At 39.4% G+C, this 17,988-nt stretch overlaps 1 protein-coding gene across 2 annotated transcripts in view; it reads right to left on the bottom strand.

The window, feature by feature from the left end:
* CMPK1 (cytidine monophosphate (UMP-CMP) kinase 1, cytosolic) overlaps positions 1–17,988 on the bottom strand; it is a 56,390-nt gene that overhangs the window by 8,209 nt on the left and 30,193 nt on the right. The window contains exon 2 of one of the 2 annotated variants that reach the window (XM_006879648.1): positions 763–909. The exons of the other annotated variant lie outside the window; for it this stretch is intronic. Within the exon in view, the coding sequence (XP_006879710.1) occupies positions 763–909 (147 nt within the window). The remainder of the gene's footprint in view (positions 1–762; positions 910–17,988) is intronic. 2 annotated transcript variants of the gene reach the window in all.

The following is a 17,988-nucleotide window of genomic DNA, read 5'->3' as shown; positions in this document are numbered from 1 at the left end:
ATTAGTCTTAAACAATGTTCATATATAAAATACGGGAAGTAATAGATCAGGGATTAGAGATTATTCATTGTGGAAGGAAAGCAACTTTCTCCAACTTCTGAGACAAAGGGTAAGAAAACTTGTCTTTTCTTCAACCTCATGTGGCTCTGCTCCATCCAGAAGCTTATCTATCTCTTTCCCATGAGGCTTCAGCTGTTTCTTGTTCTCACTCTTGCATTTCTCCTTCACTTTTTCTCATAAGTGAAAAAGAAAAAAAAAAATCTTCTAATGACCATAGTTTTTGGAGTTGATAGTGCAGAATTATCAATGCAAGGTGCCTGTTCTTTAGAGGAAATCTATTTTAGCTTGACAGCTATTATTCATAACATTCATGTTGAAGATGGTGATACATACATAAGATACATACATCATCAAGACTGAGAGAATGTCAGCAATGAGTAGGCCCCAGGTTTGAAAAGAAAAAGCAGAGAAAACTTACAAGAAAATGGAAAAGGAGGGGAGGTGGATAGAAATACAGGAGAAAAGTATTGAAAGTTGGGGAAAAGAATAGTCAGTGTGTATACATATACATGTTAAGCTGAGCTCTACATAATCTAAGATCAAACCAGTTCAACCATTTTCAAATACCATGACTTTTTAAAACATGACCAAAACCCACAAAGAAGAAATTCAACTCCTGGATTTTCCCATTACTCAAATAAAAGGTGGACTTAGTATCTCTTTTCTTGCTGGTTTGGAATGATTAGAATTCATAATCCTTACCCTCTTTAACAAGCTGATGGTTATCTCAACTGGTACGATCTTTCCATCTTTAATGTACTTTTCAATGAGTTCACCATATTGTGAATCTGGGTTCTTTCTTTCATCACGAAGAAGTTCTCCTGCAGAAAGATGGGTATAGCCATATTTCTAAAAGAAATAATATAGGAGGAAAAAAACAAAATCAGAATACAATCAACCAAGTAATCAGACTTCCTTTTTCAAAATTTGTATATTCTGTTTTTCTACAACAAACATATTTTTGATGTATACTAAAATAAATAATAAATTGAAGAAAGATTTCATACAATTCCGTTGAACAGAAATCTTTATCTAGATAAGGCATAGAAGATATAATGAGGTTTTTTTTGCTGTTGTTGACAGGTGTCATTTTCCAAGGACTGGCCTTTCTTTGTAACATATCAAAAGTATATGAGAGAAAGTCTTACCACCCTAGTTTCTAAGGAGCACTCTGACTGCACTTCTAAGACATATTTTTTATTCTTTTGGCAATTCATGGTATATTCCATATTCTTTGCCAACTTCATAATTCAAAAGCATAAATTCTTTTTTACCTTCCTTATTCACTGTCCAACTTTTACACCTGAAGGAACTGAAAACATGTTTTTGAGCCAAGTGCACTTCAGTCTTTAACATGACATCCAAAAAAAAACCAAAAACCAACAACAACAACAACAAAAAACCCCATGACATCCTTGTTCTTCAGCACTTTAAAGAGGTCGCTGGCAGCAGGTCTGCCCACTAACATCTTGACAGCTGCTTCTGTGGGCATTGACTATGGACCCTTGTCAATGTCAATCTTTCTCCTCTGTTCATTATGATATTGTTTACTGGTTCAGTTGTGAGAATTTTTGTTTTCCTCATGTTGCTGTATAATCCAAGTTTTTGAGCTTCATCAGTAAATGCTTCAAATCTTCATGTTGCATCATCTGCATATTACAGGATATTGATGTTTCACCTCCTGATGCCACTATTTTCTTCATATAGCCTAGCTTCTTGGATGACTTTCTCAAGCATACAGATTGAACAGATCTGGTAAAAATATATAACCCTGACACACATGTCTTGATTTTAAATGATACAGTATTCCTTTGTTCTGTTAGAATAACTGCTTCTTGGTCTATGTACAGGCTCCACATTAGTACCAATTAAGTGCCCTGAATTTCCCATTCTTTGCAGTATCATTATGATCTACACAGTCAATTGACTTTGCATAGTCAATAAAACACAGGGAAACATCTTTCTAGTATTTTTTTACTACCTGCAGCCAACATCCCTCTGACATCAGCAATAATAGTTCTTGTTCCACAGCCTCTTCTGAATCTATCTTCAACTTCTGGTAGTTCTGTTCAGATTTTACTTACATATAGTATTAATGATACTATTTCATAACTTCCACATGCTGTTGGATCACCTTTTCTGGAATGGGTACAAATATGGGTATCTTTCAGTCTGTCAGCCAAGTAGTTATCTTCGAGTAATCACATCCAGGGCTGCATCTATTTGCTGAAACACTTCAACAGATAATCCTTCAATGCCTGGACTTTTCTTTTTCACGAGTGTCTTCAGTACAGCTTGGAATTGTGCCTTCTGTAGCTCTGGGTTTTGATCTTATGCCACTTCTGGAAATAGATTAATATACAATTCTCTTTGGTACAGTAACTGTATTTTATGTAATGTTTATCATGAAGCACCCCACAATTTGTTTAACTATCCAGGACAGATTATAAACTGTTGTTCATTGCTATCGAGTTGAACACAACTCATAGTGACCCTATGAACCAAAGTCCTGAAGCCTTTAACTATTGTCATTTATCAAAATTCATAGAGTTTCCAGAGGCATATTATTTAGGAAGTGGATGCCACTCCTGCTTCCAAACTTGTCTTAAATTGGGAGCTCCAACAAACACTGTCCACCATGGCTAACTGTTATGGCATTTAACATCCCAGTGGCACAAGGTTCAGCATGATAGCAACACCAGGTTACCTCAGTACAGCATACTGACAGAAGAGTGCTCAAAGACTTAGAAGAATGTTCCTCCAAAATATAACTGACTTTTAAATACAGAGGCCCTCCCCAAGGTCTTGTTGACTCTAAACAAATGACTTAAGTAAAAAACAACCAATATAGTATGTTTTTGTTGCTATGTGCTGTTGAGTCACCAGTGATCCATAGTGACCCTAAGTCCAGCTCTGAACCCTTCCCTGTCCTGAGCCAGTCTCACTAATTCCAACACACCAACCCTTACTGCCCCAGATACTATATCAATCCATCTCATTTGCGGTCTTCCTCCCCTGCACTGTCCTTCCACCCTTCTGAGCATGATATCCTTCTCCAAGGACTGGTCTCTTCTGGCCACGTGCCCAAAATATGTGAGACAGAGCTTCAAGATCCTTGCCTGTAAGGAAAGACTTGGTTTTACCCTCTCCAAGACAGACCAATTTGTTTTCTTGGCAATGGTACTTTCTCTTCTCCAGTACCACAACTTGACTAGATCTATATTAAAATCTCACTATATTTCATCATAAAAATAATCTCGAGTTTAGATGTTATTAATCATGTTAAAAATGCCTAGCAAGTATCTAATAATAGAAGCAAACAAGGTATCTCTAAATAGGTGAATGAATAAATTATGGCACAATGAGTATTACCTAGCAATAAGAAGAAATGAGCTATAAAACTACATTAAATATGTCTTTCTAAGTGAATGATGCTGGTTTGAGAAAAGCTATATACAGTACAGTTCCAACTACTTGCATTCTAGAAAATGCAAAACTAAAGAGGCAATAAAAAGACAGGAGTTGTCAGAAGCTCAGGGTGATGAGTGGAAAGATTAAGTGGTGCCCTGGGCATTTTTCTTGTTGTTGCTATGTACTGTCAAGTCAGAACCAATTCATAACTAACCCTCCAGGGTTTTCAGAGACTCTAAATCACATGGGAGTAGACTGCCCATCTTTCTCCCATGGAGCAGCTGGTGGGTTTCATCTGCTTGCATTAGGGTTGGCAGTGCAACTTCTTACCACTAAGCCACCAGAGCACCCTTGGCATTTTTAGGGCAGTGTACTATTCTATATGATACTGTAAAGATGGACATACGACATTTTGTTGTTGTTGTTAAGTGTAGCTGTGTTGAATACAACTCATAGTAACCCTATGAACAACAGATCTGAACTCTGTCCTATCCTGCCATCCTTATTAGCACCAACATAGTTGAGCTCAGTGTTGCAGACACTATCAATCCATCTTATTGAGGATCTTCCCGTATCACTGACCCTCTACCTTTCCATGCATGATGTCCCTCTCCAAGGAATAGCTTCCTTTAACAACATGCCAAAATATGTGAGACAAAGCTTTGTCATCCAGAGAGCACTCTAGTTGCACGTTCTCCAAGGCTTATCTGTTCTTTTGGCAGTCCATGAGATATTTAGCATTCTTCTTCAACACTACAGCACAAATACATCAATTCTTCTCCTGTTATTCACTGTCCAGCTCTCAGATAGATGCACAGCAGGTGGTTGGAAAGACTATGGCTTGAATCAGGCACAGCTTAGTTTTTTAAACTGACATCAGTGCTCTTCAACGATTTGGAGAGGTCTCTGACAGTAGACTTTCCAGATCTGTCTACATTATATGTCTCCAGATCTTCTGACTGCTGGTGCATTTGTTAAAACCCACAGTACTGTATAACAAACACAAGAATGACCACTAAAATGAGCCATAGACTTTGAGTAATAATAGCATATCAGTGCAAGATATTAACAACCAGAGAAATAATACAGAGCAAGTGAAAGGGAATACAGGAGCTCTGTTATATGTTCTGCACAAGTTTTCTATAAACCTATAAATGCTCTAAAAAGAAATTCTTTTTAAAACAAGGGGAAAATCAAACTATAAATTCAAGGCAAAAAAGTTCTAAATTTTACCACTGTTGGCTGATTCTAGAAGTGGCTTGTTCTTGCTTCCAAACAGTAAATTCAGAGTAAGTAACTATTAAAAGAAAACAAAAGGTCTAAATAATTTACTGACTAAAATGGCATTAAAAATTTTATAAGAATAAACAAAAACTGTAATGTCATCCATGCCTCTAAGGTGCGCCTGATACAGGTCATGGTATTTGCAATCGCTTGTTATGCATCAGAGAGTTGGACAATGACTAGGGAGGACAGAAGGAGAGTGGATGCTTTTGAGCTGTGGTGCTGGAGAAGGGTACTGAATGTACCCTGGACTGCCAGGAAAACAAACAGATCCATCTTGGAGAGGATTAAACCAAGCTGCTCCTTGGAGGCAAGGATTCTGGGGCTTCGTCTGACATACTTTGGACATGTTGCCAGGAGGGACGGGTCCTTGGAGAGGGACATCATGCTTGGGAGGGTTGAGGGACAACGCAGGAGGGGAAGACCCTCTATGAGATGGATTGATTCGGTGACTGGGGTAATCGGGATGGGTGTGTCAGAGGCGGTGCGGTTGGCGCAGGATAGAGCAGGGTTTAGAGCTGTTGTGCATAGGGTCGCTATGAGTCGGAAACGACTCGATGGCACATAACAACAACAACAACATAGTCATTTTATTAGACTTTTAGAAATCTTCATCATTTCTAGAAGACAGAAATATAAAAACATCTGATTATTAAAATTATTTCTACATTACTTATTATTTCCACTTTAGTTAGTTGCATCCTCTTTGCTCACCCAATGTAAGCAAATTTGAAAGCTAGTGCAAGAAATGACTTTTTTAAATGGAGTATTGCCTACTGAAAAAAATGGTATATAAGTATTGGAACTCTTGGTTTAATTTCAGGAAAACCAAAACCAAAGCAATTGCCATCTGGAGAGCTCTGGTAGCTTAGTGATAAAGAGCTGCACTGGCAACTCAGAGGAACACAGTTATAATCCACTAGTCATCCTGAGGGAGAAAGAAGGGGAATCTCCTCCCAGGTGATAGAGAAAATCCACCGGAGGGCCGGCTATAGGTCAGTTCAGACTTGACAATACACCACCACCACCACCACCACCACCAAATGATCTTCAATTAGATTTCTGAGGCTATAAACCTTTGAGAAGTGACTTCATCTTCCTCCTAAGAGCAACTGCCAGATTCACCCTTAACACACAACCCACCCAAACCCACTGCTATCAAGTCAATTCTAACTCAAAGTGACCCTCCATCTAGTTTCCAAGGCTAAAAATCTTTCCAGAAAGTGACTGCCTATCTTCCTCCCATAGAGGGGCTGGCTGTTTCAAACCCCTTACCTAGTAGCCAGGGCTCCTTCACAGAGTGGGAGGAAAGCCATTAATCAGTATCAACTGATTGCTATGAGGCAGGTGTCACTCATACCTCATACTCCACCCTTTATACTAATTCTGATATCAGCAGCCCCTCACATACCACTATTTCTCTTTTGGGTTCAATAATTCAAACAAAAGTCAAAGATCATACAGTTATAGGGTTTAATAAGGAAGTAACAAATTGTAATTCAATATACGGAATGGCCCAAGACACAGTTCTTTAGTTAGCACAGTTTCTCAGCTATGCCCTCCCTTGTTCAGGCAAGTGTTAGAAAGCTTTGAGCTGTGCTGTAAATACTCAGAGTTCTCCATACTACCAGCAAGTGCTCATTCCATGTGTTGGTACAGCCTGTGTGGGCAGGCACTATCTTGCACCAGTCTTCTGGTTTTGCTGCTGCGATCTCTCTGGCACTGCATCTGACCATCTTGCACAGTCTCTGGTGTCACAGCTCTCTCTCCATCTACTGGGTCTAAAAGGTTCTCAACTCAGAGGTCCTGGGTCCAAAGGACATGCTCCACTCCTGGCTCTTTCCTGGTTCATTTTAAGCCTACTAGAATATAAAACTGACCAATCCATTTGTTTCATAACCATATTTGGAGCTCTGGTGGCTTAGTGGTAAGGAGCTGTGCTGCCAACCCAAAGGTACTTGGTTCAAATTCACCAGCTGCTCCTCAGGAGAAAGATGGGCGATCTCCTCCTATGTGAGTACTGTCTCTGAAAACCACTGGAGGGTCAGCTATGAGTCAGTTCCAACTTGATGATACACCACAACAACCACAACCACTATTCCAAAAGTGTCTTGTGCCTTGTTTGCAGTATCAGCAAGCTGTCCAACTCCCTCGGTGAGCCATAAACATCTTGTTTGTAAAGTCCCATGGATTTGTTTGGTAGGAGTTACAAAATTATGCTGAGAAAATTTAATATAAAAATCAATCCATCACATATCTCTATCCCTACTTTCCCCAGTGTTTTCAACAGTTTTTTTTTAAAAAATAAAAATTTTGCAACTACTGTCCACAAAATTTTATAGCAGTTTCATTTCCCACTGTTTATTTTGGCTCCTGTTTAGCAGTCTGTGCTCTCCTGATGCTCTAATCTGGTCGAGTGATTACAGCATATGGTCATACTGAATAGATGCAGACAGACAGCACTAAACAATGGCAAACGATCACAGTGAAACACCAACAATACAGATTGTTTTGTAACGTGCTGCTGAATGAACAACATATACATTTAGAAGCCCAGCTAGTAATTTAGAAATTAGTGCATATGTTGTTTGTTTCCAGACACTGGAGAACTCCAATTAGCAAGCTTTATATTGCATTAAAATAGATTTGACTTCTTCCTTCCTTCCTTCCTTCCTTCCCTCCCTCCCTCCCTCCTTCCTTCCTTTATTTCTCTCTTTCTCTCTCTCTCTTTCTCTCTCTCTCTTCTCTTCTCTCTCTCTCTCGTCTTTCTTGTTTTTAAAGAACAAGTAGTCATAAGTTTTTACTCCCTCACTCACTGCTGTCAAGTTGTTTCTCACTCATAGCCACCCTCCCTCAGCTTTCTGAGCAGTTAATCTTGATAGGAGAGGACTGCCTATCTTTCTCCTGCGGAGCTGCTGATGAATTCAAACCACAGCAGGAGTCACTCAGCCTTCTGTTCAGCAGCACAACACGTGTCAGACTACACCAGCTATACAGCTGATATTTAACAATTAACCCAGTCTGTCAGAAAGAGAAACTAACCTTACCTGAAAAATCTAAGACAAAGAATGCCAATAAAATATGACCTGTAAATCATATATGTAACACCTATATATGTGCCTCTCTATTTCTCATCACATTCTGTATTTTTCAAATCCTGCTGGAGAAGAGTGTTGAACATACCATGGACTGCCAGGAGAACAAACAAAAAAAAAGTTCATCCTATAAGCGTGAAACCAGGCTGCTCCTTGGAGGCAAAGATTCTGAAGTTTTGTCTGACATACTCTGGGCATGTTGCAAGGAGGGACCAGTCCTTGGAGAGAGACATCATGCTTGGGAGGGTGGAAGGACAGCACAGGAGAGGAAGACCCTCGATGAGATGGATCGATTCAGTGATTGGGGTAATGGGAGTAGGTGTGTCGGAGACAATGAGATTGGCCTAGGACAGAGCAGAGTTTAGGGCTGTTGTACATAGATAGGGTTGCTATGAGTCGGAAGTAACATGACAACAACATTTACAAGTTACACTTTTATACTATTATGTTGCCTAAGGATTTTTCTAACATTTTCCTCCACCCACAAAGTTTCAAATACAGGAAATGACTATCATTTACACACCAGCTATTACAGTATTTAATAGCAACTGGCCTTTAAAGATCACTCCATGTCTTCAAAGCATTCTGCTGTCATTAAGTAATCACTGATGTCAATTTTGAGGTAAGCAAGGATGGAAAATTCCCAGACTTAATCAAAACTTTTTCACATTCCCTTAACGTTCTTGTCAATTAAAATCCATTGGGTCACTTAACTACAGCCTTAAAAGCAATATCCAAAACCACTGCAGGGTATAAATACTAACTAATAAGGAGCTGTGCTGGCTCTGCGGGTTAAGCATTGGCCTGCTAACCAAACGGTCAGCCAGACCAGTCACTCCACACGAGAAAGATGAGGCAGTCTTTCTCCATAAAGCTTCATGGCAACTGTGTGGGGCAGTTCCACTGCAGCGTCTCTATGCATCAAACTGACAGCAGTAGGTATGTTACAGCACCTACAAATACAAACACTTCTGAATAAAAAAGTTGTTGTATGGTAGTTATGTGCTGTCGAGTTGCTTGAGACTTATAGCAACTGTATGTACAACAGCCCTGAAACCTGCTCTATCCTATGCCAACTTTATTGTTTCTGACACATCTACCCTCATTACCCCAGTCACTGAATCAATCCATCTCATCGATGGTCTTCCCCTCTTTCTCTGTTCCTCCACCCTTCAAAGACTGTTCCTCTCCAAGGACTGGTCCCACCTTGCTACATGCTCAAAGTATGTCAGACAAAGCCTCAGAATCCTTGCCTCCAAGGAGCAGCCTGGTTTCACCCTTCTCGGATGAACTTGTTTATTCTCCTGGCAGTCCATGATATATTCAACACTCTTCTCCAGCACCACAGCTCAACGGCATCAATTCTCTTTCTCTCATCCCTAGTCATTGCCTGGGGAACTTACTGTTCTTTGATTCTAAGAACAACCGCTCTGACGCATAGCAAGGAACTGCAAAGACTATACGGCCTGGATCTGGATCACGCACACCTTAATCTCCAGACTGACATCATTGCTCTTCAGTACTCTAGAGAGGTCTCTGACAGCCGACTTTCCCAATGTGATTTGTGTCTTGATTTCCTGGCTGCTGTTACCAAGAGTGTCGACTGTGGAGCCAAGCAAACTGAAGCTGTTAACAATCTCAATCTCTTCATCATCCATCATGATGCTGTCAATCAGCCCAGTGGTGGGAATCTTTTTATTTTCTTGATGTTGAACTTCAATCCATATTGAAGGCTGCAGTCCTTGATCTTCTGCAACAAGCGCTTCAGGTCCTCCTCAGTTTCAACAAGCGGGGTTGTGTCATCTGCATAACGCAGGTTGTTGATGGGTCTTCCTCCAATTCTGATGCCACAATCCTCATATAGCCCAGCCTCCTGGATGATTTGTAAAACCTTTAAATGGCAAATGTAGGACTTCCTCTAGAGGAATTTTCTTCAAGTTTTACTTTCATTTTCTCCTTTAAGAAATTGAAAAACATAATTCAGTGACATTTACAAATCACACAGTAAGAATTAGAGGAGAGGAGAAATGGACAAATTTTATGGCATTGAAATAGAAACCATCTTGGTTAATTTCTCATTTCTTAGCATTTCCCTCCTTCTAAACATAGGCAAGGGAGCTCTGGTGGCCTAGTGGAAAAGATGCACTGGTAACTCAAATGGAGTTGGTTCAAATTCACTAGCTGTTCCACAAAAGAAAACAATCTCCTCCCTTGAGACTTACGGCCTCTGACAACCCAAATGGGCAGCAAAGAGTTTTTTTGAGTTTGAAATACAAATAACGTGTTTGCTCATTTTCCCATATTAACAACAGCAAATAAATAAATGAAACAATGTTCAAGCTACAAATGATATTAGCAAGTCTTCAGAGGTAGGAAGAGATAGAGATGCTAACTAAGCACATTATCCTGCTGATGTGGTAATTAGAAAATGTCACTGGATTGCTACTAAGACTCACATTACAGTGAAAACAAGGCAGAAATACTAAAAATACATTGTGAAAAGCAACTGGCAAACTGAACTACTGGATGTCCTTTATTTTGCATTCCCTTTAGGATCAGTGAACCTTAAAATCTAAATGTTGGCTATGTTCTGCCAACACTTCACCCTCAGCAGAACATCAGGACACACTGCAGGGACTATGCTGAACCATCCAGACATATGAGACTCTGATATCTGTTGCAAACAACATCTTTAGAGTCTACAGCACCCCAGCAATGCACACTCATACTAGGTTATCATTTCTTACAAGGACACTTCAAATAGAAATTGTCCCAATTAATCTAAACAAGAGGGAGCTCTGCTGGTACGGTCCATAGGGATTTGTGCTGCTAACCTAAAGGCAGTGCCACTTTGATGGTCCAAATCCACCACTGAGTTCCTTCTGCCAATGGTTCCTTGGGAGGAAAAGAAGGGTAATCTCTTCCCCTGTAATTTATAGCCTCTGAAAACCTGCAGGAGGGCCAGCTAATAGCTAGTTCCAATTAACATGACAAAATAGGACAACAAGAAGACTCAAAATGAGATGTCTGACATAAGAATTTACAAGAGCAAACCTCTCTTGCCCTGGGGAACTTACTGTTCTTTGATTCTAAGAACAACCGCTCCACAATACCTAAATACTTAAAACTGACTAAGTTTTCACATTCCTTCCAGTTCTATCCACAGAGGATTGAGGAGAAAGGGTTTTTCCTATAATCATCAGAAAAGAAAGGCTATCATTAAGAAAAAGACTATCCAATGGGAAAACAACCAAGTGTAATATTTTACTTAAATTGCTACCGGATTTCCAATCTTGATTTTTGTGTGTCTTCACTGTATTTCTAATTAATGTACTGCATTTTGCCATACTTATTTAATGAAATATCTATCTCCATATCTTTTCAGTTTATATGCGGAAAAGATTATCTGGGAGGCTGGGCTCTATGAGGAGAAGTATGGCATCAGGATTAGAGGTAGACTCATCTGCGTTATGCAGATGACACAACCCTGCTTGTTGAAACTAAGGAGAACCTGAAGCTGCAGAGGGTCAAGGACTGCAGCCTTCAATATGGATCGAAGCTCAATATCAAGAAACAAAGATTCTCACCACTGAACCCATTGGCCGCATCATGCTAGATGATGAAGAGATTGAGATTATTGACAGCTTCAGTTTGCTTGGCTCTACAATCAACATTCTTGGTACCAGCAGCCATGAAATGAAAAGACAAATTGCACTGAGGAAGACAGCTGTCCGAGACCTCTCTAAAGTACTGAAGAGCAAAGATGTAAGTCTGGAGACTAAGGTGCGCCTGATACAGTCCACGGTCTTTGCAATTACTTGCTATGCATTAGAGATCTGGACAATGACTAGGGATGATATAAGGACAGTTAATGCCTTTGAGTTGTGGTGCTGGAGAAGAGTGTTGAATATACCATTGACTGCTAGGAGAACAAACAAGTTTGTCCCAGAGAGGATGAAGCTGAGTTGCTCCTTGGAGGCAAGGATTCTGAAGCTTCGTCAGACATACTTTGGACATGTTGCAAAGCGGGATCAGTCCTTGGAGAGGGACGTCATGCTTGAGAGGGTGGCAGGACAGCACAGGAGAGGAAGACCCTCGATGAGATAGATTGATTCAGTCATTGGGGTAAGGTGTGCTGGAGACAATAAGATTAACAAGGGATAGTGCAGAGTTTAGGGCTGTTGTACATAGGGTGGGTATAAGTTGCAGGCAGCTCGACAGCACTTAACAACTACAACAACAACATATTAACTATAAACTATGGATGCCATAAGCTAAGTTAAATATGTTCTTAAATAAGATGTAAGAGATTCCAAATCATGAATCATACTTTTTTGTTTAGTTTTAATAGTGATATTTGAAAAGCTTACATCTTGTAAAGGGGAGAAGAGGAAGGATATAATTCATTCACCTGAAGACAATTATAGTACCATTTCATTTTCCTTAATATTTAGCTCTTCATGCAAGAAAATCTTAATTTCCGGCAATCCTTGGAATGCAGTTCTTTTAAATCTGTATAAACATTTACTAAGTGTTGACAAGTGCTAGGTAGCATGTCATTTTGGAAAGGGTAGACAGGTGACATTCATTCACCAAAGTAGCAACAGTGACTTGCATATACAGTGAATTGAGCTTTATAATAGTAACTAAAGGCAATTCATATTTGCTTAATTTCTTAAAGAAAATCATAAAAAAGTCATAAAATCATGACTTTGAAGAAATTGATTCTTCAAAGGCAGCATTAAAAATACAAAATAGCATAAAAGTTAGTGAAAGGATGCATTAGAAATCATCAGACAGTGTCATCATCTGTGTAAGGTATGAATATTCCTCTAGCATTTCATGGGTGGCTTTTCAAATAAGTGAAGATAACAGTGTCTGATCTATTTATTATAAAGTCCCTAGAACAACTAGGAATTGGAATTTTCAGGTCCAATTTCATTTTGTTGTTGGCAAATTATTTTTATTACCTTAAGTTTATCTCAGTTGTCTCAATCAATGTGTATGCCCCAGTTAAGAAGCAGACAGAAATATTTCGAGACAACCAGACTGAGGAATTCTAGGAGCCCAGACACAATAGGTTAAAAACTTTAAATGTTAACAGATTAGTATAGGGGTCTTGTTACTACTCTTGTGACAAATTCATTGTTGTTGTTTACTGTTATGTGCCGTCAAGTCGCCTGCGACCCATAGCAACCCTATGTACAACAGCTCTGAAGCCTGCCCTGTCCTGGGCCAGTCTCACTAATTCCGACACACCTACCCCCATTGTCCTAGTTACTGTATCAATCCATCTCATATGGTCTTCCTCTCCTACACTGTCCCTCCACTCTTCTGAACATGATGTCCTTCTCCAAGGATCAGTCCCTCCTGGCCACGTGCCCAAAGTATGTGAAAGTTTTGTTAATTAAATGATGGCCTCTTGCAGTCACTGCAGAGCTTATAAACTATATACTCATTTCTGGGGTAAATAATATGCTCATTTATCCTAAGTCTTTTAGTTACATATATACTTATCACAAAAAGAAGTTTGTTTGTTTGTTTTTACTATAATGCAAATACTGTTCCATGTGGTCTAAGAGACTAGAATTCAGTTGTTGTTGCTAAGTACTGTTGGGTTGGTATCGACTCATAGCTGACCCTCTAGTGGGTTTTCACACAGTAGTTGACAGATTCAAACCAACTGATTTGGAGTTGGGAGCTAATTTCTTTGTTGTTGTTGTTGTTTTAATTAGATTTTAATGAAAGTTTATAAAGAACTTGGATATATATTCATTCATTGTTGCTCATTTTCCTCCCTGTCCCCCCTCCCTTTTCCTTTGGAAAAAAAGTTCTTTCATTGTTATACAGTTGTCCACCCACCCCAGACCACTTTATTATGCAACTCTTATTCTGGACTCTTTTCATGCCAATAATACCTAATCCCATATTCCTTTTATATAGTTCTCTCTCTCGTTTGTTTCAATGCCGTGTATATTATTTATCCCCTCTTTTCTTAGTTTCTCCCCAAGCCCCATTTCAGTCCTATTCTATAACAGTGGCATTATGCAGTATTTGTCTTTTTGTGACTGATATATTTCACTTAGCATAATGTCCTCCATGGTCACCCATTTTGTATAATATTTGATGAGTTCTTTGTTTTTCAGTGCTACATAATATTCCATTATGTGAATATAGCACAGTCTCTCTATCCATTCATTTGTTGATGGGCACTTGCATTGTTTCCAACTCTTTGCTATTGTGAACTAAGAACATGGGTGTGCAAGCAGCTAATTTCTTACAGCTACTAGAACTCTCAGAATTAAGTCCAATGAAAGAAAGGGACAGACAGCAATGTTAACATAACCCTTTATATACACTAAAACCCACTAAAATCCAAAGCTACTGCCATCCAGTTACTTTCAATTCACAACAATATGTGTGCTTGTGCACATACACAGCCATCAAGCCACTTAAAAAAGCTGTTGCTCATCTCACCCCAGCAACATTGCTCATCTCACCCCAGCAGCCATAGCAAAATTCAACAGGGCAGGAAACAAAAAATGCTAGTGGGGTTGTGGAGAGACTGGAACTCTTACTGCTGGTGGGAATGTAAAATGGTACAACCACTACGGAAGGTGGATTGGTGCTTTCTCAAAAAGTTGGAAACAGAAATATCATTTGACCTAGCAATTCTACTACTGGGAATATACCCTAAAGAAACCAGAGTCACAACTCAAACAGATGTATGCACATTCATGTCTACTGCTGCATTATTCACAGCAGCAAAGAGATGGAAGCAACCCAGTGTATGAACAGGTAGAAAAAGTATGGTATATTCACACAACGGAATACTACACAGCACTGAAAAACAATGAAATAGTAAAACATTACACAATAAAGGGAAGCATTGAGAACATTATGCTAAATGAAAGCCACAAACGGATAAATATCACGTTGTTGGTATGTGCCATTAAGTCGCTTGAAATACTGCATAACATCTATGAAATAGGATAGAAATGGGGGAGTTGGGGAAGGAATGGGAAAAGAGTATTCTATTTTAGAATACATTAGAACAGATGAGAAGAACTATCTGAAAGGAATGTATGATCATGCATTAATGTCTGAAAACAACCTGGAACAATGGATGCTTGATTGTAGGATGGGCTGGGGGACGGAGAAGGATGGGGGAGAAAATGTCCAACAATGAATTAAAAAAAGAGGAAAGTGTTTAACAAATATCAAACAGGTCCAAACTTGTTTCTTATTTGAAAAAGGTAAATAGCATTAGAATAAGAGTATGATTTACCCAGGGAATACCAGTAATAAGAATATTAACCTAAGTGTGGTATCAAAGGTTTATTGTTCAAAAATTACTTTCCTAGCCATTGACTTTGACTCTGACCACACATAATAATGATGGCATTGGTCAGTTTTTTCCATTCCTCCAAGTTAAACTGAGCAGATTTAAAAACAAAGGTGAGAATCTCACTCCCAGGAAGAGGAAGCAAGAAGTGCAGCTCAGCTTCTTTGGAGCTAGATATTCCTGCACCAGTCAGACAGGGATCTGTAGACTCAGCAGTAGACTCAGTAAAGAACCAGAGACCCACATGAGGCAGAGCTGACTTGGGACTGCTGCCTCCATGGAGCCAGTACCAAGTACCTTCATCCAAGCCTTCTGGAGAACTGAGGAAAGATGCCATAATTGGTAGGGAGCTCTGGTGGCCTAGTGGTAAGAAGGTACACTGTAATCCCAAAGGAATGCAGTTGGAAACCAACAGCTGCTCCATGGGAGAAGGAAGGGCAATCTCCTCTAGGGCAGTTTATGAGCTACGAATCAGTTCCAATACTAAGGCACGCAATAATAGGAAGGAAGCTTTGTAATACTGATCTAAACTGTGATCTTTGTGTGATCACTGCAGGGGATTTCGGACCCAGTAAACCAGTAAAATTGGTGCTAGAATAAATAGAAATATGTGCAGGGGTGTGAGAGACCATGTCTGACCTATTAAGAAGTGATTCTGTACACCAACTGTAGACGTTGATGATGCGGACAATTTACTCCCCTTTGTGGAGTTAGTAGAAGCCAGACTTGGCCATCTTCATGCTGCCTATACTCTTTCTAAACTAAGAGATATAACTACTTGAGAATGCCACCTGCAAATAAAGCATCTCATCACAAAATAAAACAAAGTTTAACAGTAGTTTCTCTTTAAAAACTTGAATGCATTTAGACTTAGGAGTCAGCACTTGAAAAAAAATGTACAAATAACATAAGGCTCTCAAGGACAATAATTCATGCAAATACAAAGTGAGCATTTGTAAGCTTACCAAGCCCATAAGGAAACAAACATTTAGAAAACACACCATTCAAAAAGAATCACTAGAACAGAAGAACCCTGCATGAACTCATATGCTCAGAGGACTCTATTTCCCAAACCAGGGAAAGGCTTCTTCTTTCTTACTCGTAAAACAGAGATACCTAGACTACCTTTAGTAGCAGGTCATTGTAAAAGAGGGAGGTCTTTAGAGAGATGGACTGACACAGCTACTTTAGCCATGTATTTAAGCACAGTAGAGAGAATGGTGTGCAGGAATGAGCTGGGTTTCTCTTTGTTTTGCACTGAGTTGGAAATGACTCTAAGGCACACAATAAGAACATTACTACTTGTGTTCACAAAACCAAAATATCATTAATGGTTGTTAAAACTAGAAGCATCTTGAGTCATGGAGGGAAGCTGAAATTGCCAGGTTATTGCCTCATATACCACTAGTGGCCCAGAGTAGTTTACCCTGGCCCCTGGTCAACTGATTTTGATGCAGAAAAAGAATCCAGGTAGACAGTGGGAAGAACTGCAAGCACGTGGAAAAAAGGGCCAGATAGGTTGGTTCCCAGAAAATTATGTAAAACTTTTAAGCCCAACAGAGCCACCAAAGTCCATGGCACTACCTGCAGTGTGCCAAGTGATTGGGATGTACGACTATACCGCGCAGAACGATGACAAGCTGACCTTCAACAAGGACAAGATCATCAATGTCCTCAACAAGGAGGACCCTGACTGGTGGAAAGAAGTTAACAGACAAGTGGGACTCCTCCCGTCCAATTATGTGAATATGACCACAGACATGGACCCCAGCCAGCAATGAATCTTATGTTATCCATCCCCCACTCAGGCTTGAAAGTCTTCAAAGAGACCCGCTATCCCACATCACCGCCCAGAGGGACGATGGGAGATGCAGCCTTGATTATGTGACTTCCAGCATGATTATCTACTGCCTTCTGAGTAGAAGAACTCACTGGAGAGCAGTTTACTTTATTTTACCTTAGTTGCATGTGACAGCAATGTTTTAGTTATTACTTACAGAGACAGAAGCAAAAATTACAAAAATACACAAGGTAGTAGGTCCTTTTGTAGCTTTCCTTGTAACTCAAGTTGATTCCCCTCACCTTTGCACAAGTGCTTTCAATAATTTGAAAATTCTTTTTAAACACATGTATTTAGCCTTTTAATAAAAGAAAATAAATAACTTCTTTGGTATTTTGATTTTTTTTTTTAAAGATTCCTTCATCAGTCTTTACTTACACTTTTGAGGCTGGTTAGGGATCAAGCATACAATTGCATTTTTATTCACACTTTTATGTACATTTTACCTCCTCCCCTTTAGTAGCATATGTATCACAAGAAAAACAAAGCGACCTTCTTCATTGCTTATGTGCAGACCTGGGTCAGAATTCTGGTTTTGCCATTTACTGGCTGTTTGACCTTGGATAAGTCACTGATACTGCTTCCTCACCCAAGAATAGTAAGTTACCACCTTTTTTGCAAGGTCATAAAAATTATGTAAAGTTCCCAACACAGTATCAAGGACACAAAGTTACTATCATTACCACTATCAACTTCATGAAAAAAAAGAAATAAAAAATATGCAAAAGAATATTACACACAAATGTCAAAAATTATTATTATATATATTTGGGGGAGAAAAGGACACAGAAGTCAATTTTATAAGATTCTGAAAACTCTATCACCTACTTTATTTCTGGAGAAGGATATAGGGAGACTCACTTGGGTCTGAAGGGCAGCTAAATTGGAAGCAACAATAGCAACAACTTTAGGCCTCTGAGGTTCCTCTGATCCATGCTGAAACTTCCTTGTTT

This window comes from Elephantulus edwardii, unplaced genomic scaffold (genome assembly GCF_000299155.1).
Source record: "Elephantulus edwardii isolate Elephantulus edwardi_28Jun2011 unplaced genomic scaffold, EleEdw1.0 scaffold00005, whole genome shotgun sequence".
In the NCBI taxonomy this organism is placed as follows: Eukaryota; Metazoa; Chordata; class Mammalia; order Macroscelidea; family Macroscelididae; genus Elephantulus; species Elephantulus edwardii.
This window is presented reverse-complemented; position numbering and strand designations above follow the sequence as displayed.